The 24,816-nt window shown below is 37.7% G+C and overlaps 1 protein-coding gene across 2 annotated transcripts; it reads right to left on the bottom strand.

The window, feature by feature from the left end:
* Positions 1-1,334: 1,334 nt before the first annotated feature.
* Positions 1,335-24,784, bottom strand: eif2ak1.L (eukaryotic translation initiation factor 2 alpha kinase 1 L homeolog). 2 transcript variants are annotated; one of them, XM_041576364.1, is made up of 16 exons: positions 24,585-24,711; positions 21,204-21,263; positions 13,801-13,956; positions 10,645-10,781; positions 9,809-9,846; positions 9,598-9,697; positions 9,238-9,318; positions 8,438-8,537; positions 7,558-7,606; positions 6,985-7,333; positions 6,083-6,188; positions 5,401-5,507; positions 4,445-4,565; positions 4,154-4,233; positions 2,572-2,805; positions 1,335-1,547 (listed from the first exon to the last, which is right to left on the bottom strand). In XM_041576364.1, the coding sequence occupies exons 3-16, from the start codon at positions 13,862-13,864 to the stop codon at positions 1,428-1,430; spliced, it is 1,686 nt and encodes a 561-aa protein (XP_041432298.1). In that variant the 5' UTR covers positions 13,865-13,956; positions 21,204-21,263; positions 24,585-24,711; the 3' UTR covers positions 1,335-1,427. The 2 variants fall into 2 exon arrangements, with proteins under 2 accessions (XP_041432298.1, XP_018091917.1); XM_018236428.2 differs by lacking the exon at positions 21,204-21,263 and having other exon boundaries at positions 24,585-24,784.
* Between the last annotated feature and the right edge of the window lie 32 nt (positions 24,785-24,816).

The raw sequence follows: 24,816 nt of genomic DNA, 5'->3' as shown, positions 1-24,816 counted from the left end.
AAACACTGGGGATGCGCTGGAGATACAATAATTTTTTTAATTTCCCGTGCGCCAATCCCCATTGCTCCTGTCACCCTGGAGGTGACAGGGGTGACAAACGGTAGTGGGCCTAGGGGCGTCCACTATGTAAATCCGGCCCTGGAGATCGCCACAGTCCACAGTGAAATACCGCCTCTCTCCATTCATTTCTATGGGATTTTTAAAGGCTTTTATTTATGAGAGGTTGAAAATTCACCATTTGATAAATACGCCTTTAAAAACCCCATCCAAATGAATGGAGAGTGGCGGTATTTCACTCTAGTGGACTGTGGCGATCTAACTTCACTCTTTGATAAATATACCCCTATGTTTAAAAAGTCTTTATTTTAACACATGGCTTTTGATCTGTGACAATGCAACGTTTCTGGCATGTCCCCGGCTCTTTATCAAGCGACTGTTCAACGCACAGCGGCACATTTACTTAGCTCGAGTGAAGGAATAGAATAAAAAAAATACTTCGAATTTCTAATGGTTTTTTTTGGCTACTTCGACCACGACTTCGAATCGAACTAAAAATCGTTCGACTATTCGATAGTCGAAGTACTGTCTCTTTAAAAAAAAACTTCGACCACCTACTTCGCCACCTAAAACCTATCGAGCATCAATGTTAGTCTATGGGGAAGGCTTTCTAGCCAATTTCTGAGCGAAGGAAAATCATTCGATCGAACGATTATTCGTTCGATCGAACGAATAACGCTAAATCCTTTGACTTCGATATTCAAAGTCGAAGGGTTTAACTTCGACTGTCGAATATCGAGGGTTAATTAACCCTCGATATTCGACCCTAAGTAAATGTGCCCCACAATGTTACAATTTATAGTTTTTTCACATAGCGCCATCTATTGGTTATCATATGTAATATCCCAACAGATCCACAATAAAAACATTATTTTGCAGAAGATGTCACTTATCAAGTCGGATTTATATGGCACAGTTTGAGCTAGAAATATAAATATAAGGATAGCCAAAAATAGATAAGTGCTTGCTGCAAGGAAACATGTTGTAGTTGTATCCACATTTCTATATGATGTGGTAGTGCAGCACCTGATTCATACAAACAATGCCATAGTCTGATCCACCTACTGAAATTCCAGGGGGAGGCATTTTGTGTCTGTATTTAGCAGAATTCTACTGCACTAGAATTAAAAAAACCTTTTCATCTGTAGTGGTGCCACCTAAACTAAAGATAAGTAGGGAGGTGCATTGCTGGGTGTCTTTAGATATGTTTGTGTTGTGACATGAACTGTTCCCACCAACCATTTGATCTATTAAATGAATGATGGAGCAAACCAAAGTTATACATAAATACATTTTATTTTACATTAATACTTTGAAAGATAATCTAGCAGATATAATCATTCTGTCCAATGGGGCAAATAAAACAGGACTCAGGAGACCGGACTTTCCTCAGTTCCTGAAAATTGTAGCTGTAATTTCTGCAAACTCTTCTTCAGCCTCTCATTTTCCTCCTCCAGATCCAGCACTTTCTTTTGAAGATCCTGTACAATCTGTAAAAAAAAATAAATACAATTACAAAAAGGTATTGCTAACCCCCTAGGGGACCCATACAAAATACCAAATAGGGTGAATCTATTGGTATATGGAAAAAGATGTGTTGATCTCCAATGTTCTGCCCGAAAGGACTGTAATCGAAATATTCCATGAGCTATTAGATGAACATATGCGATTGATCATTTTTTTTTTACTCAAACTCTTGATTTACTGGCGGCATTTGTCAAAAAAGTGTAAGGCTTTCTAAAAATCTGGTGCTTAATGCCTGAAATTGTATAATATTCCATTATCGTTACTAGTATACAGGTATGGGACCTGTTATCCAGAATGCTCAGGACATAGGGGTTTCCAGATAATGGATCTTTCTGTAATTTTAATCTTCATACTTTAAAGGGCAGATTTATCAAAGGTTGAGGTGAATTTTCGACTAGGGAATAGTCCAAATTCGAATAGAATTTGGCTGAATACGACCCATTAGATCGAAAACTGACCTATTCGACCGGAAAAAACTTTGACTTAATTTGGTTGGTCTTTCTGAATTCGAATTTTGAAATTTTGAAGTTTTTTCAATTCGAAATTTGAACCATTGATAAATATGTCCCTAAATCTACTAGAAAATCATGTAAACATTAAATAAATCCAATAGGCTGGTTTTGCTTCCAATAAGGATTGATTATATCTTAGTTGGGATCAAGTACAAGCTACTGTTTTATTATTACTGAGAAAAAGGAAACCATTTTTAAACATTTTGATTTGGATAAAATGGAGTCTATGGGAGGTGGCCATTGCGTAATTTCGTAGTTTTCTGGATAACGGATCCCATACCTGTATATGAAATGTAATGATGATAATATATATATGAATTAGGATAACTAATATTACATATAAATACATTTTATATAAATGATCCTTTCTATCGGTGTATGTTTAAACAGAACCCAATACCTAAAGTGGGGAATATCATTGCAAAATCTGGGCACAGAACAGCATTCAAGAAGATACAAATGGCAAGGCCCTTACATTCTCCTTTTGATGGAAAAGTTGACTTTCCAACATCTGAGAAGCCGATGGGCGTTCTGAACATTCAGAGCTAGTCAGCAGTTTTACAAATTCACTTTGCACAGGCCACTGTCTCTCGTAAGAGCCGGGGACAGTTCCGTTTCTCAAGGCTGTTAGCACCCGGGTTCTTTCCATCTCTGTTCCAAATGGCTGGAAAAGCTCCAACAGAATGATGCCAATACTGTACATATCAGACTGCAAGGAAACATATGTGTATCAGTCCTCTGCAATTCAAAAAGGTGAAGTAAAGGTGAAGTAAAGAAGCTGTGATGTGTTTGCCACCTGGATCGTACGAGTTAAAATGTTCTAATTTAATAATGCATAAGCTGCAGGGGTGTCCAAACTTTTTGCAACGAGGGCCAGATTTGGGGAGGTGAAAATGTGTGAGGGCCGACCATTCTTTGAACCATTAACATTAAATGCAAATGAACTATTTTATGAAATTTGTAATGCAAATGGTACATATGAAGAGAAAGGTATTGATATCACACTGGGTACCACGCTATATATTTCTAATTTATTTTTGTGTATCCGTCTCCTTGCATCACTGAAGTCTTGAACTCATGGACATCACCAGATTCTGGGTTTCTACCCTTTTAATGCTCTGCCAGGCCTTTACTGCAGCGGCTTGCCTGGCATAAGGTAATGATGTTTAAGTCGTGCAGGGAAGTGTATATATTGTACACTACAACCATAGTAAAGTAAGAGAGAAGAACGTGAACAACTTTATTTAGAGACGTGCCGTTGACTGTGTATGTATGGCCACTATAAGACAAACGAATATTGCAAAGGGAACTCTGTGATGGCCACTGAATATTTCTAACCATTCACATCCGAGTTAACTTTGATGGAGAGAGTGATATTCTGAGACAATTTGCAACGGTTTTCATTTTTTATTATTTGTGGTTTTTGGGTTATTTGGCTTTTGGCCGTCTGCTTGCTAGGATCCAAATTACCCTAGTAACCATGCATGTATTTAAATGAGATACTGGAATATGAATAGGAAAAGCCTGAATAGAAAGAGGAGTAATAAAAAGTAGCAATAATAATACATTTGTAGCTGTACAGAGGTTTTTTTTTACATGGAGTCAAAGACCCTCATTTAAAAGCTTGAAAGAGAAGAAGGCAAAAAACTAATAATGAAGACCAGTTGAAAAGTTGCTTAGAATTTGCCGTTCTATAACATACTAAAAGTGAACTTAAAGGTGAACCACCCCTTTAGCAAGCCTTCAAATAATTTGCCCACCATGGATGTCAAATTTACTGGCCTATAATAGCCAAGATTGTAATCCCTTTTTAAATACAGGAATTACGACCAATTGAAAAGCTGCTTTGAATTGGCCATTCTATAACATACTAAACGTTAACTCAAAGATCAACTGCCCCTTAAAGGGCCCATTACATTTCACATAAGCCATTTTACTCGTAAATATGTTTACCGTAAATGGTCTGCCGTATTTTTGTTAATTAGGTTTTCTTTAATTGATATATAATTGAGGTACAATGTACTCCAGCATTTTTTTCCCCGTAAGCAGGTTATTACCTTAAAGTCATAGCGAGATCCTTTTAATTGTTCAGGTGCTGCATAGAGGCAAGTTCCTACCCCTGTTGTGTGCGTTGCTCCTAAAATAAGTCCAAATAAATATATGTAATAATATTTCAGCCAATGAAAGTTTGGCTATACGTGTTTCATAAACAGACAATAAAACAGCAGGGTCACTAGGCCGGGTAAAACATATTTTGACTTTGTAAAAGGGGAAAGAGGCATCAGAGGCCCGACGTGCTTTGCTTTTGTTAAAGGGACAAAACATCAATAAGGGTAGAATGCACTTACCTTTGGATCCATCTTTGTTTAACCAGGAATCTCTAGATTTCTGAATGATGTCTCTACATGCAAGTCCAAAATCTCCAATGCGTACATGCAGGTCTGCGCCATGTAAGAAAACATTTCTTGGCTTCAAGGGGGGAAAAAGATGAACCTTGATTAGACGGTTTCTTTATAATCTATGGTATGGCTTTTCTACTCCGTCCATTTTTTCACAATCTTATGCTTTGTTGCCTTAGCAACTATTTAAAGGGAATGTCAACCCAAAAATATATATATATATTTTTTGCATAATAAAAGAAAACAGCATTCTAAGCAACTTTGGAAATGAATGTATATTACAGTTTTCTATGGTGTTGAAGTTATATGTATATGTATTGTTACTGAAAGCAGTGTCTGTCCCTTTCTATTCTCTTCCCTGGTGGCTCAGACTGTTGATATAATGTAAGACAAGGCAGCTCATTAACAGACCTGGGGAACCAAGATATTTGCAACATTGTTTAAAAAGGAACAATCATGAGTTAAAATGTTGCTTTCAATAGCAAATGTTTTTACAAATAACCTTAAAAGCATTGACATTATTTAATAAATGTATATTAGAAAGTTGCTTAGAATTATGTTTTCTTTTATTAGGCACATTTTTATTTTGGGGTTGACTAAATCTAGGGGACGACTGAATATTAGGGTAAATAAGCCCCTAACAACCAGATGGCTGCACCACAAAAAAAGTAGAAATATAAGTGGAGACCATTTGCAAAAACGTCAGAGAACAGCACTATCTAATTCTACATCATATTGCAAACTGGCACCCAGTTACGGCAGCAAATTGTGACGCACGCACAGAATTTTTGCCGGTGAACATATGGCATAGTCCTACTCTAGAACCCTAATAGTGCCATTTATACATTGCAAGATTATACAAATTTAACTGTAAATGACATTTTTCACTGAGAATTACCAATTACCTTGAGATCTCTGTGCAGGACCCCCATGGAATGAACATAGCGGACCCCTTCTAAGATCTGGTACAGTATCCTTGTTGTGATCCGGACATCCACAAAATCATAGGGATCTGAGAATAAGGTGCACTGGATTATCACAAGAAGATTAACCGATTAAAGTTTAAATGCCACAATTTAAAGGACCAGTAACATCAAATTAAAAAAAAAAAAAAAAGACACCACCAAGACATATTTAACTTTAAAATCACAAAGTCTTTTTTAAAAGATAATTTACCGAAACTCCACTTGAATCCTCTTCAGAAAAGGCGACAATCCATCGTGTGGTGCTCGATTTCTCCTCCCTGGCTATCTCCTATAGAATGCAGGGAGGAGAATTCGAGCGCCGCAGGATGGATCATCGCCCTGTCGCCTTTTCTGAAGAGGAGCGCAAGTGGAGTTTCGGTAAGTTATTTTTTAATAAAGACTTTGTGATTTTAAAGTTTAATATGTCTTGGTGTTTTTTTTTCGTTATATACAAACAATTTTTTTTTTTTTTAAATGTGACATTACAAGTCCTTTAAGTAAATCACAAGCGAAACAAACGGCCAATAAGACTGCAGTAATTCGCTCGTCGTCGTCACACACACGTTGGAGCAAGGCATTCAAAATCAATTTGTCATTTAGATATTGCATTGAAATCACTTACTTGAATTCCCACTTTCCTGGAAATGATTATTTCTTTCTACAATCCAGTCCCATAGAGACTTTTCACAGAGTTTCATCTGGATGTGCAGCATGAGATGATATTGTATCTAGAGTAAAAGATATGATATTGCATTATTCATATAAAAACATACCATTTGTATATAAATATATATAATAGAAGGACCCACACTCTGTGAATCGTGAATGATATGGGTTTTATTTAATGCATATCCAACATTTTGGCCCACATTAGGGCCTTGCTTAAGGATTTCTCCTTCAGAAAGGCTGGAACGTGGGCCGAACCGTTGGATATGCATTAAATAAAACCCATATCATTCACGATTCACAGAGTGTGGGTCCTTCTATAATATTCTATGAAGAAATTTTGACCCTTCCACCCGGTAAGAGTGCAGACGCAGCTTTAGGGTCACACAATATGACTGACTGGCTTGTTGGATCCTTCACCTTTCTGCTGCAACTCACTGGGAATGGCTTAGACTGCTTCCAGTTTGCATAATAGGAAGTAGCCATTTCTGAATGATGTGCAAGTTGGGGGCAGGAGAGGAGGACGTTTACATGCCTCCCCCCACAGGTCACTGCACTCCAGCCTGGGTCTATTAGCACAATGCACCATGCAGTGGAGGATTGCAGGCGTTTTTTTGCAATTTGCACGGCGTGGGGCATTGTGAGTATGCCCTAATAAATTATATAAATTTGTGCATTGTCAAAATGTCCACCAGAGTAACAGAAAAACAGGTGAGTAGATCAAAGGAGAGGAATGGAGCCTGTAAAGAAGAGAATGAAGGAGAGTAAAGAGGAGATGTAGTCTGCGGATATCTGGTGGGCCCGTGACACGATACACAGAAAATTAAACATATAGAAACAAAATGGCCTTCAGGTTACCTCAAAATGCCTGTGCAAGCACAAATCCTTCTGTGGACATTCTTCATCACACGACGAATCACTTTTATCAACATCTTCCTCTGAATTGAAGGGACACTCATCGCGCTGACACAAGCCTGGACTTTGGTAGCTTTTATGACAAACCCTTGTTTTTCTGGTGACATTTGTATTGGAGTCTTTTCTGTAATTGTTAGCAGCATTTTCAATGGAGTGTTCCCGCTTATTAAGTGAGGACAGAGACATATTGACACTTTCAGAACCAGTTTGTTCACCTGGATCCCCTTCAACAGAATCCTCAAATGTAATAAAGGAGCCGCTGCTCTCCACACTTTGTACCCCTTTCATGTCCCTGGACAAAGACAAATTAAAGATTATCCCACTTACTGTAAATGCGCACAAAATAAAAAACACCTCAAATCACAGAAAACTAGAAAGAGAGACTGGGTCTGCACCGTCTCATTGAGAGGCAGTTTATAGATCCTGATTATTAAAATAGGAAATACAAGATAAAAATATAAAAAAAAGGGGGAACATACAAGAAATGCCACAGAGAGGGGTTTTATTAATACTCACTGCTCAGCTTTGTTATCGGAAGAACCTTTAATAACTTTCAGCAGCTTGCCTACCAAAAGAAACAAAAAAGTATTAAGGAAACCAATTTATAAGTGAATAGTCCTTAAAAATCTTCCTTGATACTAAAAAGCACCAGCCATTGTTTAGATGTTAAATTAGACAAACAGGCAGTTTGCTTTCACTAAAAGTATTTTTTATTATAAAGTTGTGTTTTTTTATGTTGCTTTTGTTCAGCAGATCTTCAGTCTTGAATTTCAGAAGCTATCTGGTTGCTAGGGTTCAATTTACCCCAGCAACCAGGCAGAAGTGTACATAAGAGACTGGAAGATAGGAGAGCAACAACACACAACAACGTAACTTCAAGAATTTGGCTGCTGGGGTCCTTGACCCCCATTTGAAAACTGAAAAAAGCCAGAAGAGGAAGGAAAATAATTAAAATATATATATACAAAACTGAAAGCTTGCAAAGAGTCGGATACATACATACTAATAATTAACTGAAAGGCAAATTACCCCTTTAACGTTTTCACGGTCATCTGAAACTACCTGTGTTGCTTCCATGCACTGCCATGGTCTCACAAAAACATAAACCTCTGACAATCTTGCATTCGCTCAAGAACTATTAACCATCCCAAAAGTTTCTGCATATACATATCAGTAGCATGGCTGTCACATGCAGCAGCCCAGTAACATAAGAATGTTTAATTGCCATTAGTCCCTTTTAAAAATATATCCCTGAAAAAAGCCTAGAGCAACATTTAAAGGAAAACCTAAGACCATAGTTTGTTTTTGTCACCTGGTAATAAAACCATGACACGTGAATTGTGGTTTTCATGAAGGTTTTTAAAAAACAGTAAGTGACGTGCAAGGCTGTACATACATTGTGAATTTGGAGGCTGAACGTGTTCCATCCAAGCTGTATGGTAACCAACAATATTTGGGTGCTGTAGTCCCGCTAAAACCTTTACTTCTCGAAGGACCTGGTTAAAAAGAATGTCTTATTAATGGCATGACTGGAGAGATTGCAACAATGATTACACAACAGCATACAGATAAATCTATATCATAGTATGTAAACATCTCCAGAAACCTTTCAGTAAACAGTAGCTTATAGTTTAATGGGGTGCTTCACCTTTAAGTTAGGTTTTAGTATGTTATAGAATGGCCAATTCTAAGCAACTTTTCAATTGGCCTTATTTTCTTTTTTGTATAGTTTTTGAATTATTTGCCTTCTTCTTCTGACCCTTTCCAACTTTCAAATGGGGGTCACGGACGCCATTTAAGAAACAGATGCTCCGTAAGGCTACAAATGTATTTTATTACTCATCTTTCTATTCAGACCCTCTCCTATTCATATTTCAGTCTCTTATTCATATCAATGCATGGTTGCATGGGCAATTTGGACCCTAGCAACTAGATTGCTAAAACTGCAGTCTGGAGAGCTGCTGAATAAAAAGCTAAATAACTCAAAAACCAAAATAAATTGCAAACTGTCTCAGAATATCACTCACTATATCATACTAAAATTTAATTTAATTTTAAATTAATTTAAAAACCTCTTAAGGCAAGTGCAGAGAATAGGTGATAACTCCTACCCCATTTCACAGTGTCCCACACTGAAACCTCACATTAGAATGGCAGTAACATTTAAAGCAAACTGAAGACTAAACATAAACGTACCTTTTTGCAGTCTCTGCGGGACACTTTCTTAATGAGTATTTTTTTGATTGCATAAAACTGCCCGTCAAGTTTGTTTCTCACCTGAGGTAGAAAAAAAGTTTGAAGTTATTACTGGTCTATCAGTGATCACAGCACTAACCATTAGGTGGGACCATAAGGTAACAAAATGGCATCTAAAGTTGCCTTACATAAATCAAGTTGGCCAGCAATTGGGCTAGATTAGGAGTCAATTAAGACCTCTCCGCAGAGAACCAATGCTGGAAACATATTCATCCGAGTTTCAGCCAGATACCAAGGCCACCAGCTTTCCACCGATGATATACAGGAGCTGTATCATAAAACAAATATAAAGACTATCACCTTATAAACCTTCCCGTATCCTCCTTTCCCGAGTTGAACAATTTCATCAAATTCATTGAGGTAGCGAGAGGTTTGGGTTTCGGACAGCATTTTCTTAGCCCTTTAGAAATACAACAACATTTGCCATTAGGAACCTAAAATATTTCCACTTCCAGATATTAAACACACGGTCATTATGGTTCTACACTCAGGTTTATCCATTGCCACATACCTGCTTACGTGAAAACTCAAATCCCCATTTGTTATTTCCTGTAGATATAGTCACAAAGTGGAACATAAATTTAATACTCAGAATTACAGGTTTATTTCATTAAATTTTAATTAATTTATTTTAATTTTTCTAAATTAAATAATTTGTAATTAAAAATTAAAGAATTTAATCAAATCTTTACTACTTTATCCATGTCCTGCGAGTATAGACAAATACAAGAGGTCCTCTGCACTCAACCCATTATCAGTATATTAAGGAAATTAAGGCATTTTTCAGTAGCAGTATGCACAAAATGTTTCACCCTTTAAACAAAACAGGGATTGTTTGTCCATATATTGCAATATATTTAAGCTGGCCAACTACGTCAAAGTCATCCCATATCTGGCCAGTCCTACACTCAAATTGCATCTGATTCGTTAAGAATTCTATTGCTTCATTATACATTTTACAAAGGGACTAAGTTTTACCTGCATCTTACTTGCTGCTTTATTATTATAATTATTATTGGAAGCAAAACCAGCTATGGGGTTTATTTAATGTTTAAATGATTTTCTAGGAGACTTAAGGTATGAAGATCCATTATCCAAAATATCCCAGGTCAAAAGTATTCTGGATAACAGGTCCCATACCTGTACAAGTGGATATATTCAAACTTTTTATTGTGAACAGGACAATTAAGACTTTTATACCCCAGTCTGTTAGGGAGACATTTGCTAAGCAAGCATTTTTGGAATGTAAACAGTGCTGTGCATTACTGCTGAGTAAGCAGGCAGTTTTATTAGGACACGGCAGAGCCAGCTGCACACTGTAGATAAAATGATAAACGTATCACCTACCTCTGTGTACATGTGACGTTTGGCTGCCTTAAGCATTTCAGTGATAGCGGTGCTGTGCTGTAGTCTCACTGTGCTGAACTCATCGCTGAAGGCAAAAGGGGTTAACAGGCCCATCCTGGTGAAAGTGTGGCACAGCACTGAAAAGACACAGTTTATGGAGAACCAAGGCTCAGACAAAGACATGACATGCTCATTATACATTTTCTGCAGTGATCTTGATCTTACTGGCATGTCTGGGGTTAATGGGATGTTCATTATCCACTTTTTTTTTTTTACAGTGACCTTACTAGCATATGGGGTTAATGCAGTGCCAAAAGGGAATATGGTAAAAATGGTGTGGGCTTTGATCCCTGATTTTAGTTTTCTTACCTTAAGTCCCTATATTTTTCCCTGCATTATTAGTTAATTATATTATAGCTTTAACCATAATTGGCTAACATACTTGTACACTTGAATACACAGAATACTGGAGTCCTTTGTAGATTAACACAAATCCAGCACTTTTTTGAAATATACAGATTCCTACTTTGTAATACCATTAGCAAACGTGCATTCCTGTTCTGTCACTGGAAAAGCTATGTTCCTGAAATTTGGCATGCCCTCCCTTGGTGGGGGCCCCAAGAAAGTGGGTCGTGGCCTTACAAAGAAAATACCATTTAGAGTGAAATTTGAGCAAATGTTTATTTAAGGTCCATGGTAATCCTAGAAGTCCAGCCTGATCTGGGGTGAATATGTATTCTCTCTCCTGGCATTTGTAAGTCTTTTGTCATCTAAACTTATAACCAAACATGAACCCAACACTGGCCTGTAATACTCAGAATTACAGGTTTATTTCATTTAATTAATTTATTTTAATTAATAAATTAAATTATATTAAACCATTTTCTAAATTAAATAATTTGTAATTAAAAATTAAATCAATTCTTTACTACTTTATCCATGTCCTGTGAGTATAGACAAATACAAGAGGTCCTCTGCACTAAACCCATTATCAATATATTAAAGACATTGAACCATTTTGTGCCTTAAGCTACTAAAAAATGCCTTACCCTTTAAACAAAACAGGGATTGTTTGTCCATATATTGCAATATATTTAAGCTGGCCAACTACGTCAAAGTCATCCCATATCTGGCCAGTCCTACACTCAAATTGCATCTGATTCATTAAGAATTATATTGCTTCATTATACATTTTACAAAGGGACTAAGTTTTACCTGCATCTTACTTGCTGCTTTATTATTATAATTATTATTGGAAGCAAAACCAGCTATGGGGTTTATTTAATGTTTAAATGATTTTCTAGGATACTTAAGGTATGAAGATCCAAATTACAGAAAGATCCATTACCCAAAACATCCCAGGTCAAGAGTATTCTGGATAACAGGTCCCATACCTGTACAAGTGGATATATTCAAACTTTTTATTGTGAAAAAGACAAATTAAGACTTTTATACCCCAGTCTGTTAGTGAGACATTTGCTAAGCAAGCATTTTTGGAATGTAAACAGTGCTGTGCATTACTGCTGAGTAAGCAGGCAGTTTTATTAGGACACGGCAGATCCAGCTGCACACTGTAGATAAAATGATAAACGTATCACCTACCTCTGTGTACATGTGACGTTTGGCTGCCTAATAAACTGATAAACTTATAACCAAACATGAACCCAACACTGGCCTGTAATTGTAACTAGTGATGGGCGAATCAATTTGGCAGGTGTGAATTTGCGGTGAATATCCATTTTCCGCCGCCGGCGAATAAATTTGTGAATAAAACAACATTATTAGGATGCCCATTGACTTTAACGGCAGCATCAAAAATGACACGATCGTCAGAATTGACGTGGGCATCAAAATTTACGATTCACAATTTATTTTTGCCGTTTCGTGAATTTCGGGAGCAATTCACCCATGACTAATTGTAACGTAAATGCTACTGTGCACATGTTTGAGTTGTCAGGGTTGATTAGAGTGCTTTTCATATAGGGATCAAAACAATGGATTCCTCTCATGGATTTCTCTTTGATGAGAATGCTTTTCATATAGAATGTCTATGCTGCCAACACAGTGGCCTATGTGTAGGAGACAGTTTGCATAGGGAAAGCATTCATCCAAGCAGATGGTCTATTCCTGCTAATGCCACTAAAACAAAACCCTTTAAACAAGGGCTGACTGTATCCTTTTAATAGCAGTTAAAGGGCATGTAAAGGCAAAAAAACAAAATCCCATCTTTACTTTCTTTAATGAAAAAGAAACTTATCTCCAATATACTTTAATTAAAAAATGTGTACCGTTTTTATAAGAAACCTGACTGTATGCAGTGAAATTTTCCCTTCATTTACTGCTGTGGATAGGAATTGTCAGATGGTCCCTAACTGCTGAGCAGGGAAACAATCATACTTATGAACAGCAGGGGGAGCCCCCGCCTTACTTCCCAGCCTTGCAGAACTCAAGCAGCTTTGTTTATGACGATCCCTAAGCAGCCCAGACCACACTGAGCATGTGCACAGTCTTAGTCTTGCAAAGATGTTTAACAAAGTTACAAGATGGTGATTGGTTGGAGATTGGTGTAGCCAACTTTGAAAGCATAAATTATTTGTCTGATTAGGCTTGTGGTGCAGTAAGTTCATGTTTATATTTAGTATACAAAATACAGCATTTCTAGCCTTATTCTATTTTAGACTTTACATGCCCTTTAAAGGGCTGGTTCAGCTTTCAGTTATAGTATGTTATAAAATGGCTAATTTTAAGCAGAAGGCCTTCATTTTTAGCTCTTTATCATTTTTTAGTTATTTGCCTTCTTCTATCTCTTTCAAGCTACCATGTAGGGGGTCATGGACACCATCTAAAAAACAAATGCCCTGTAAGACTACAAATGTTTTGATGCTGCTACTTTTTATTACTCATCTTTCTATTCAGGCCTCTCCTATTCATATTAGAGTCTCTTACTGAAATCAGTGTATGGTTGCTAGGGTAATTTGGACCCTAGCTACCAGATTGCTGAAATTGCAAACGGCAGAGCTGCTGAATAAGACGCTATATAACGCAAAAAACACAAATAATAAAAAATGAAAACCAATTGCAAGTTGTCCCAGAATATCACTCTCTGCGTCATACTAAAAGATAATTTAATGCATATACTATGCCATGTCCACTTACATTTAAACAGGTGCTTGGCACGCTGGGGATTCTGCTCATGAACGTAGCACAGATGTTCCACCATAGACACAAGGAGGAGCTGGTTGGGGACTGTTGTCACATTCGGGAACCGTCGTTGGCCTTTGAGCAATTGAAGTTCCAAAGGAGAATCCGATTCTGTGTAAAAGAAAACAACTTTAGCATACACGGTAGTGAAGCAAACTGTTGGCTTTTCTAATCCTCAATTCATATACACTGTCCCTAAAGCTCACAGGTACATAGGAATCACTTTAGATTAACAATATTAAGGCAATGTGGGCTAGCAAATCCTTTAAAAGGAAATTTATATTTACAGGCACATGGTCATAAGTAGAAACATTTTATATTGTGCGGTGTAAATGTCCAGCACAGGACATACAACACACATTCCAGAGTACTAAAGGAAAGTCCATCTGAAAACGTGTTTTTGCGTAGTGATTTCTTTCTAAGCAACTTTTCAATACACATTGAAGTATTCAATAGTTTCAAAGTTGTTTTGTAAATTTAACCGCAAGTGAAAACGATATCTGCTTCTTTATGATCTCCGCAACTGCGGAATTCGGACTCTAGAACGAACATTGCAGATGACAGCTGATTATCAAACCAGGAAGGGAACTCTCTTCTGCTACATTGTTTCAAGAGCCAAAACCAGAGAACAGAAAGGGTTAAACGCTGCTTTCAACAGCAATGACATCTGCACTAAATAATATATATATAAATATAGGAACGTTTCTTATAAGGAGGATTTTTCCCTTTAAAGGGGTGGTTCACCCTTATAGTATGTTATAGAATGGTCAATTCTTAGCAACTTTTCAATTCGTCTTCATTATTTATTTATTTTTATTTTTTTTTAATTATTTGCCTTCTTCCAATCACTTTCCAGCTTTCAAATGGGTGTCACGGATTCCAACTAAAAACAAATCCTCTATAAGGCTACACATGTATTGTTATTGCTATTTTGTATTACCCATCTTTCTATTCAGGCCTCTCCTGTTCATACTGCAGTCTCTTATTCAAATCAGTTCATGGTTGCTATGGTAGTTTGGACCCTAGCAACTAGATTGCTGAAACTGCAGAGCTGCTCAAATACCAAAAAACAATACAAATTTAAAACTAATTGCCAATTGTCTCAGAATATCACTCTCGTCATACTAAAAGTTAAAGGAAAACTATACCCCCAAAATGAACATTTAAAAGATCGTTTACATCATATTAAGTGGCCTATAAAGAATCATACCAAACTGGTTTATATATTTAAGTACATTTTGCCATTTTACATCTTTTGCCTTGAGCCACCATTTCATGATGGTCTGTGTGCTGCCTCAGAGATCACCTGACCAGAAATACTTCAACTCTAACTGTAACAGGAAGAATTGTTGAAGCAAAAGACAGAACTCTGTTTGTTAATTGGCTCATGTGACCTAACAAGTATGGTTTGTTGGTATGTTTGTGTGCACCCCTTATTTTTTAAAATGGCAATTTTCTATTTATGATTACCCAATGGCACATACTACTAGAAAAGTATATTATTATAAAAATGGTTTATTTACATGAAGCAGGATTTTACATATGAGCTGTTTTATGCAATATCTTTTTACAGAGACCTACATTGTTTGGGGGGGGGTATAGTTTTCCTTTAACTAGAAGGTGAACAACCCCTTCAAGACACATGGAAGAGGCTCAGTCAGACAGATGAGTTTTTCCCTTAAACAGGAGCAAAGAGCTTAGCATTTATTTGTGACAAACTGTATATTTCATGTTTACCAATGAGCATGTGCAACAATGCAGATAGCAGATATCTATAGGCTGCATAATTCTGAGAAAGGGCGTTTGTTGGAAGGAGAAGTTGGGCAGAAGGATAGAAAAAGTTTAAACACTCACTCCCAAATCTGAAAAGGGAAATGTACATTTACAGCAATTTATAGCAAATGTTGTGTAAAACATAGTAGAATAAGTCCTTAACCCCACCAAAAACATTGCTTTTCTATAATGAAAGAAAATGCATTTCTATGCCCAATTTGGTATTAGACCGGTCTATCTTTCAACATATCTTTTACTTTATAGTGACAATGAAGCATTAATCTGATGCATTCACTATACCTGAGGCTATTTTCAGAAGGGTAAACCCTACTTATAAATAGGGGTGTCTCAGTCCTTAGAACTCATCTGGGATTATTTAGTTTTTGTTCTTTATATAAACACTATCTATGCAAGTTTCCAGTATACATTAAGATAACCAATGAAAAAATGCATAATTACATATTCTTTAATTAGGGTGGACTCTGCATCTTTATTTATACTCATTTAGCAGAAAGGTTTTTTTTTTTTTTTGTTTTTGTACAAGATTCCACAAAACTGAAGTTGAATTCAAGAATTCTTGAGAATTCCCTGGTAAGGGGAGTGACAAAGATTTCCATTCAAAGACATGCTGAGATGGTTTCAATGGCTTTCAGCAAATCTGAGGTAGAGTTTTTTGGTAGAAAAATATGCTGGCGAGAGGTCACAAGTAATTCATAAATATGTAAAAATATCAATCGGTGGAAGAAACATTTTTCAGTGATTATAATTTTTTTTTATGAGATTTTATATTTAAATTTTCCAAAATACAAGAATTTACAATAAAAAGGAAAGAGAAGGAAGAAAGGAGAAAAGGAAAGAGAAGAGAAGGAGGCAAGGGTACCAATTATATCATGACAAGGTAGAACTCAAGTACACTTAAATATTTTTAAGGCTTCAAATTTCTCTGGGCAAACCCTCGCTAGGTAAGTGAGTTTCTAATGTAGGAGGGAATCATTCACCAATTTCTGCCAAAACTCTAGAGAAGGGGGGGGATTTCAAACACATTAAAATTGCCTTTTTTGCATACCGTAGTATAGCAACTGAAGGTAGCACATTCTGGAACAGGACTGGAGCTGTAGTTCCCGTTAAACCCAACAGGCAGAGCTCTGGGCAGCGGATATTTGGGAGAGTAAGCTTCTCATTCATAAACCAGAGAACGTTACTCCAAATACGATGTGTTATCGATATTTACGATATTTAGCAACATTTTTTGTCTCAACCGTTGATAAGCTGGCCACTTTGAATATTAGGGATCAAGGCAATGGATCGTTCTCATGCAGGGATCCCCAACCAGTGGCTCATGATCAACAGCTTGCTCGCCAACCCATGGATGTTGCTCCCAGTGGACTCAAAGCAGGTGCTTATTTATGAATTCCTAGATTGGAGGCAAGTTTTAGTTGCATAAAATCTAGGTGTACTGCCAAACAGAGCCTCCAAGGAAAATATTTCATGCTTACGATGCTCCCCAACTCTTTTTACATCTGAACATTCTCATGGCTTCCTCTATGCATTTCTCTAGTTCAGGGCAAGTTTTTGCAATGATGTTGATATGGTTACTCTTTACCAATAGTGAAGTATGGACATCATTAAAGCCCAAATCACCGTTTTACTGATGCTCACAGTCAAGGAACCCGACTATGTGGTCCCCACACTGGGTAGGATTTCCATGGCTATACACCAGCTTCTTTATATTAACTATTGCAGAGTTTTTGATCCAAAGACACACATTTTACACACAGTACATTATATTGTCATTCCTTTAGAACACTTTCAATTTTTGGTGTTGGTGTTCTTGTAAACTCTCATACTGGCAGAAGCAAAATAAGCACTAGTGGAAACAACTTGAAATACCACAATACCAGGATTTCTGCTTCAAAGGGCAAGACAAACTCAAAATAAAAATGTGCCTAATAAAAGAAAACATTATTTTAATGCAATATACACACTACAAATTTTCTATGAAACCCATAGAAAATTTGTAATGTGTATATTGCATTAAAATAAAGTTTTCTTTTATTAGGCAAATTTTTATTTTGAGTTTGTCTTGCCCTTTGAAGCAGAAATTTCCCATGACCGTATCCCTTTAAGTTATTTGTATATGTATGGCTATTAAAAGCAGTGTTTGTCTGGCCCTTTCTATTCTCTGATGTCTAAGGCTGTTGATACAACGTACCACAAGGCAGCTGATTAACAGACCTGTCTTTGACGGGGAACCAAGTCTTTTGTAACATTGTTTAAAAAGTAACAACCAGGAGTTAAACAAAAGCTGCTTTCAATAGCAATTGTTTTTACAAATAACTTTAAAAGCACGGAAACATTGTATATTGGAAAGTTGCTTAGAATAATGTTTTCTTGGGTTATTTTTTTGGGGTTGACTTACCCTTTAATGAAAATTTTCACGCAAGAACTGGTATGTCAAATCAGATGAATCATTTTCATTTCTGTTCAGACCTGACTATTTTGTAACTATCCCTGCCCAATCAGTGTGTAGCCCTGGCTTATCTATCAGCAGCTTTAGGCAAACACAATATGGGGCTCCGGGAAACAATTAACATTAACCTGTCAGTATGCAGGCCTTTATTTCCTATTATTATGCAGATGTAACAACAGGTATGGGACCCGTTATCTGGAATGATCGGGCCCTGGGGTTTTCCGGATAACGGATCTTTCCGTAATTGGATCTTCATAACTTAAATCTAGTAGAAAATCATGTAAACATTAAATCAACCCAATAGGCTGGTTTTGATTCCTATAAGGATTAACTATAGCTTAAGCTATAGCTTAGTTTGGATCAAGTACAAAGTACTGTTTTATTATTGCAGAGAAAAAGGAAATCATTTTTAAAAATTTGGATTATGTGGATAAAATGGAGTCTATGGGAGCAGGCCTTTTTGTAATACGAAGCTTTCTGGATAACAGGTTTCGGGATAATTGATCCCATAACTGTATTGGGAAAAAAGCATCTCTTTCCTGCTGGGTATTTGACCCTTGACCCTTTGCCCAGTAAGGGCTGGTACATTAGCCGTTAGTCCTGTCAGTTGAGGTAACGGACAGCCTTTCAAAGCAACTAACTCAATTGCTAATCAGTAGATGTCTGTACATGCCAGACATTGGCATTTAGAGCAAGCAGCGTTTGGAATAATGAGCACCACAGACAGTAACAGCGCTACGGATAAGATGGCAATCAGCGGAGCAGAGGAAGTGGCTGAAACTAAGCAGCAAGCAGCACAACCTCCTTCTGAAAGGCCACAGGAGAGGGATGCAGGAAGTGCAATAGCATGGCAAGAAGCTCCAGAGCCTGCACAAAACAAAAATAATGCTTCTTTGCCTCTAGGCTCAAGAAATATTGCCGTTCCTATTTGTCCAGATAATGCTCCACAGATTCCCAAACTGGACTGCCATCAGACTGCAGACATTGGGCCCCTCTTGCAGGTGCGTCTCCTCATTAACGAACTGGTCCACACACACACAGCCATACTAGGAAGCGAGGCCACCATACTACAGAGCGAGATGTTTCTTAGGCTACAAAAAGATGTCTTCAAGTCAGCTGGACAAGCACAAAACCAGTGGCACAAAAGACTAATAGAAGATCCCCAACATAACAGAAAAGCTACGTTGGAGATGGCCCAGATGCAGCTTTGCTACAGTAAGAGTGGTTCATTATCACCACCATTTTCTGATGATCATTTCCCTCAGTTCCAGGATGTAAGTGAAGATATCGATTGTGTGATGCACAATGTGCCTGAGCCAGAAAGTGTCTTTTTTCAGCCTGATACAATGAAAAACAAGGCAATAGGATGTTACTGTGATGTGTCTGTGGGTGCCTGCTCTGATTACACAATCATAAAAGAAGCCTTGCTGAAACCATATGGTGCCGAACCAGAGATCCACCGCGTCAGGTTCCGAACTATGGCACGTAAAACAGAAGAAAGTTTTACCAGCTTTAACCAGAGACTCCAGTACCGCTATGAGCGATGGATGAACACCTCTAACATAAAAGAATTCAAGGACTGCTATAAGCCTCTAGTGTTAGAGCAATTGCTTAAAAAGTGCCCGGCTGAAGTTCGGCAAAAGATTCTAAATGAAAAGGGCTGTACACCATATCAGGCTGCCAAAATTGCAGATGAAATCATGCATCTACATCAGGAAACTGCTTTTCAGCCCAGACTGAAGAAATGCCCACCACCGCCCAAGATAGATGGAAAAATTGATGAATTCCTTCAGTATTTTGTTGCACACAAGGACAACATTCTGGATTTGCTGGATTTGTTTGAGTGCAGATGCATGTTACGGAATTTGCCCAAATCACGCTGGGTACAATATTTATGTCGCAAACTAAAATGGAAAGTACTGGATATGTGCTTATCAGAAAACAAGTATGATTATGAGTTTATAAAGGCAAAAATCTTGAGAACCTATGCAATCACACCCGAGAGCCATTGGAAAAAGTTCCGAACCATCCAACGTCCAGCTGATCAAACCTTCACAGTTTTTTATCATCACCTTCTCAGCCATTATAATAGGTGGATGGAGGCATATGAAGTCAAGACTTTTGGACAGTGCACTGACCTAATGGTAGCTGAACAACTGCTAACTCAATGCCCTCCTGAAGTGCGCTCTATGATTACTAAGCAAAGGGGCCTTAATCCAGAAGCAGTAGCAAGAATTGCAGAGGAGCATTTGAATCTATCCAAATCTGCAAAAGAATCTAAATCCAGGAGAAGCATGTCTCGAAGGTTCACAGAAAGCAGACCTTCCCAGTGTAAACAATCCCATAAAAAAGATTCATTACAGGCCTAGATGTGTATTTTGATCAAGACAAGCTGGATTTCAGTATATTCACAATCTTACAGAAAATGTTCAATAAAACAGTTTAACAATAGTCAGTTTTCTCTTTTTTTTGGAGGATCTTCTACTTTGCTTAAATTTCCTTGCAACTTAAAACCAAGTAAAATGCCTTTACTGCAGTCCTAGGCACAGAGCAAAAACTTTTGAGCTTAATAAATAGCCTCATGGACTACAAACATTTTTCTGTGCCTTGGGACTGTGATAAAGGCATTACACTTTATGGAAGTGCTATCCTCATACAGGTATGGGTCCTATTATCCAGAATGTTCAGGACATTGGGTTTACTGGATAATGGATCTTAATGTAATTTAGATCTTTAAACCTTAAGTCTAGTAGAAAATCATATAAACATTAAATAAACCCAATAGGTTGGTTTTGCTTTCAATAAGATTTAATTATATCTTAGTTGGGATCAAGTGCAAGGTACTGTTTTATCATTACAGAGAAAAAGGGAATATTTTTTTTAAAATTTGGATTACTTGGATAAAATGGAGTCTATGGGAGACGGCCTTTCCGTAATTCTGGATAACTTGTTTCCGGATAATGGATGCCATCATTTTGCATCATTTTCCTTTAAAGGGGGATCAGCTGTGAGGAAGCTAGGGATGTGCACCCATATTAAAAATGGACCAGACAGCCCTAAGAATGAAATACTTCAATGCAGAAATCAATTGCAACTCTGTTAGAAACATATTTACCATTTAGGGACCCTTGGACTGGTGCTTAGATGTGGTTCTGCTTTAGGGTAATTTTCCCCCCTGTTGGTGGAGAATTGCAGGACACACAGAGTTTAGGGGGGAATCATCCTTTGACCAATTTTCATTTGTACTGAACAACAAACTATTTTTTTTTACTCTCTGATGTTTTTTTCAAAGCATCAGAGCTAACTGGACATAAAAATGAACATTAAAAACAATTAAGGCAAACAAACTTTTTCATTCCTACACTATAATATTTTGTGCATTCCGCTTTAGCCCAGATAACAGAACTGAGCTCTAATATGCTTCATAAAGCCTGAGGGGCTCAATTTGCATATTTTGATTTCTCTCTCTCTCTAAAACTGACTGGAGTCTGTGAACTATAAACTCCATAATTCTCAGGTTAGGAAAGTCAACTTCAAATGCCACAGGAAATAAAATAAAAGGGTAAAACTACTGGGAGTAATTTATAAAGACTGGGTACAGTTGCACCTGAGCAGTAACCCATGGCAACCATTTGCATTTTTCTACCTGCAACTGGTTGGACAAAAACTAATTGATTGGTTGTTATAGGTTACTGCTCAGGAGCGCATTTGCCCAGTGTTTATAAATTAGCCACAATGTGGATCATTTACATTCCATATGGGACTCATACAGATACACATGCAATATTTATTGTGTGAACAAATATGTTAAAGGTTTATTAAACTATTTTAGCACTGCAGCTATTTTATTTACAGTTACATTTAAACATGACAACACAACTCTTACAGTGGTAGTTCACCTTTAAATTAACTTTTAGTATGATGTAGGCAGTGATGTTTTGAGGCAATTTGCAGTTGGTCTTCTTTGTGCCTTTGCGGAATTCTGCGTCTTTCCGTTTGGAATTCCAGCAACTATCTGATTGCTAGGGTCCCTTTGTACCCTAGTATCCAGGCTGTGGTATGAATGAAAAACTGGAAGCTGAATAGAAGAGGGTCTGAATAGAAAGCTGGGTAATAATAAAAAATAACAATAAAACCGTTTTTCAGTCGTAGGGGTCAGTGATGCCAACAACCAGCTAGCATTTTAAACTGCAGTCTGGACAAAGGCAGAAAAGAGAAGGCAAATAAGGTAAAGATTATAAAAACTCAATTTCAAATGTTGCCAAGAATGGGCCATTTTATAAAAGTTAGGTTAAAGATGAACTACCCCTTTAAATATATGTAATATAGAACCATTTCAACAACTGTGTCAGAGAATCAGACAAAGGCTGTAGGCCATTATCAAGGAGCCTCATGAACTCTGATCTGTATATGCGTCTGTCTGTCCGTCAAAGGAAAATGACAGGAGAAGCTGAACCTTTCTTTAACTGCAAGTAACTCAGCGCGAACGAGATGAGTCAGATGTCAGGAATCGAATACATTGCAGCGTCCATTGTTAATCATATCATGCAATGAGCTGCTCCGGGGCAAATACTTTCAGCCGTTTATGTTTCCCAGAGATGACGGTATTATCAGCTAAATGCAGGAAGTGTAACCTTCTCCCCCCACCCAAAAATACAGTTTTGCTTGATGAAAGAAGCTGTACAACTTTCCAATAAACCTTTATTACAACTGTTCAATGGTTTGAACCTCCAATATACTTACTACAGAAAGCCCTTTCAGCCTGCTCCTTTCTGTTTTCTGCCTTGAAGCTTTCAAGAGGCAGGAGCAGCAGCGCAGGAAGGGACAGAAAAACCCCCACTGCCTTCCATAGCAATGTCATTCACAGATAACTTTGACACGATTGCTTTTTCTTTTAATATACGTATATGGGAAAGGTGCTAGGGATTTTCATAGGTAAAAGTTATGTTTGCATTGATATCCCCTTTAAAGGGTTTATTCAACCTTGAGTTAGCGTTTAGTGATATTCTGAGACAATTTGCAATTGGTTTTCATTTTTTACGATTTGTGTTTGAGTTTTTTAGCTTTTTATTCAGCAGCTCAACAGTGTCCAAGTTCAGCAATCTGGTTGTTAGGGTTCAAATTCCCCTAACAACCATGCACTGATTTGAATAATATGAATAGGAGGGGGCCTGGATAGAAAGAGGAATAAATTAAAAGTAGCAATAACAATTAATGTGAACCCTTATTTTAGATGGGATCAGTGACCCCCCATTTGAAAGCTGGAAAGAGTCTAAAGAAGAAGGCAAATCATTAAAAAAAACTATAAAAATAATAATAATGAAGACAAATTGGAAAGTTGCTTAGAAGTGACCATTCTATAACATACTAAAAGTTAAAGGGATACTGTCATGGGAAAAAAATTTTTTTTCAAAATGAATCAGTTAATAGTGCTGCTCCAGCAGAATTCTGCACTGAAATCCCTTTCTCAAAAGAGCAAACAGATTTTTTTATATTCAATTTTGAAATCTGATATGGGGCTAGAGATATTGTCAATTTCCCAGGTGCCCCAAGTCATGTGACTTGTGCTCTGATAAACTTCAATCACTCTTTACTGCAAGTTGGAGTGATATCACCCCCCTCCCTTTTCCCCCACAGCAGCCAAACAAAAAACAATGGGAAGGTAACCAGATAACAGCTCCCTAACACAAGATAACAGCTGCCTGGTAGATCTAAGAATTGAGAAGAAAGGAGACATTGTCAAGGCAGGGACTGAGTCCTTGTAGGTAATCCGCCCGCCGGTGAAGAAACAAAGTCCGCTCTGGCTGTGGTGAAGTAATCATCCAAAATGAGGCAGTAGTGTGGCTCAACGGGATCCAAATAAAGCGCGGGTACGAACCATTAAATTAAAACATATACGGCTTTATTGAAAATGCTTAAAAATGGTAGATCTAAGAACAACACTCAATAGTAAAAACCCATGTCCCACTGAGACTCCTTCAGTTACATTGAGAAGGAAAACCAGCAGCCTGCCAGAAAGCATTTCTCCCCTAAAGTGCAGGCACAAGTCACATGACTGGGGGCAGCTGGGAAACTGACAATATGTCTAGCCCCATGTCAGATTTCAAAATTGAATATACAAAAATCTGTTTGCTCTTTTGAGAAATGGATTTCAGTGCAGAATTCTGCTGGAGCAGCACTATTAACTGAAGCATTTTGAAAAAAAAAAAACATGTTTTCCGCTGACAGGGTCCCTTTAACTTTAAGGTGAACCATCCATTTAATGATGTAAGTAAAGGGCTGTGTCCATCAGGGGATGCTGGGGGTGATCAGTGAGTGACAGGCAGGGCAGCTACTGTTGGACAAATACAGGCAAGCAATGGGCATATAGAAGCAAGGAATGGACATATATAGGCAAGGAATGGACATATATAGGCAAGGAATGGCAGCAGTCCTATAAACATGCCCCGCTCCATCCCACTGGCGCTATTGCACTCATTGCATCAGTATCACGTACCGTCAAAGCCCAGATCGCCGTCTTCAGGGAACTCGAACTCAGGCATGGGCTCCGACTTCTTCATCACTTTATTCCCATGCTCTCCGCCGGCTGCCATTTGTAGGCTGCCAGCCATACTTCTCGCTCACTCTGGCTGAACCAATGATATCCTATATTACAAAACACACACCCCCTCCACCAGAGCTTTAAAACCCATAGAGAACACGCACACAGACAGAACGTCTAAGCAGCT

The sequence above is a fragment of the Xenopus laevis genome, chromosome 9_10L (genome assembly GCF_017654675.1).
Source record: "Xenopus laevis strain J_2021 chromosome 9_10L, Xenopus_laevis_v10.1, whole genome shotgun sequence".
In the NCBI taxonomy this organism is placed as follows: Eukaryota; Metazoa; Chordata; class Amphibia; order Anura; family Pipidae; genus Xenopus; species Xenopus laevis.
This window is presented reverse-complemented; position numbering and strand designations above follow the sequence as displayed.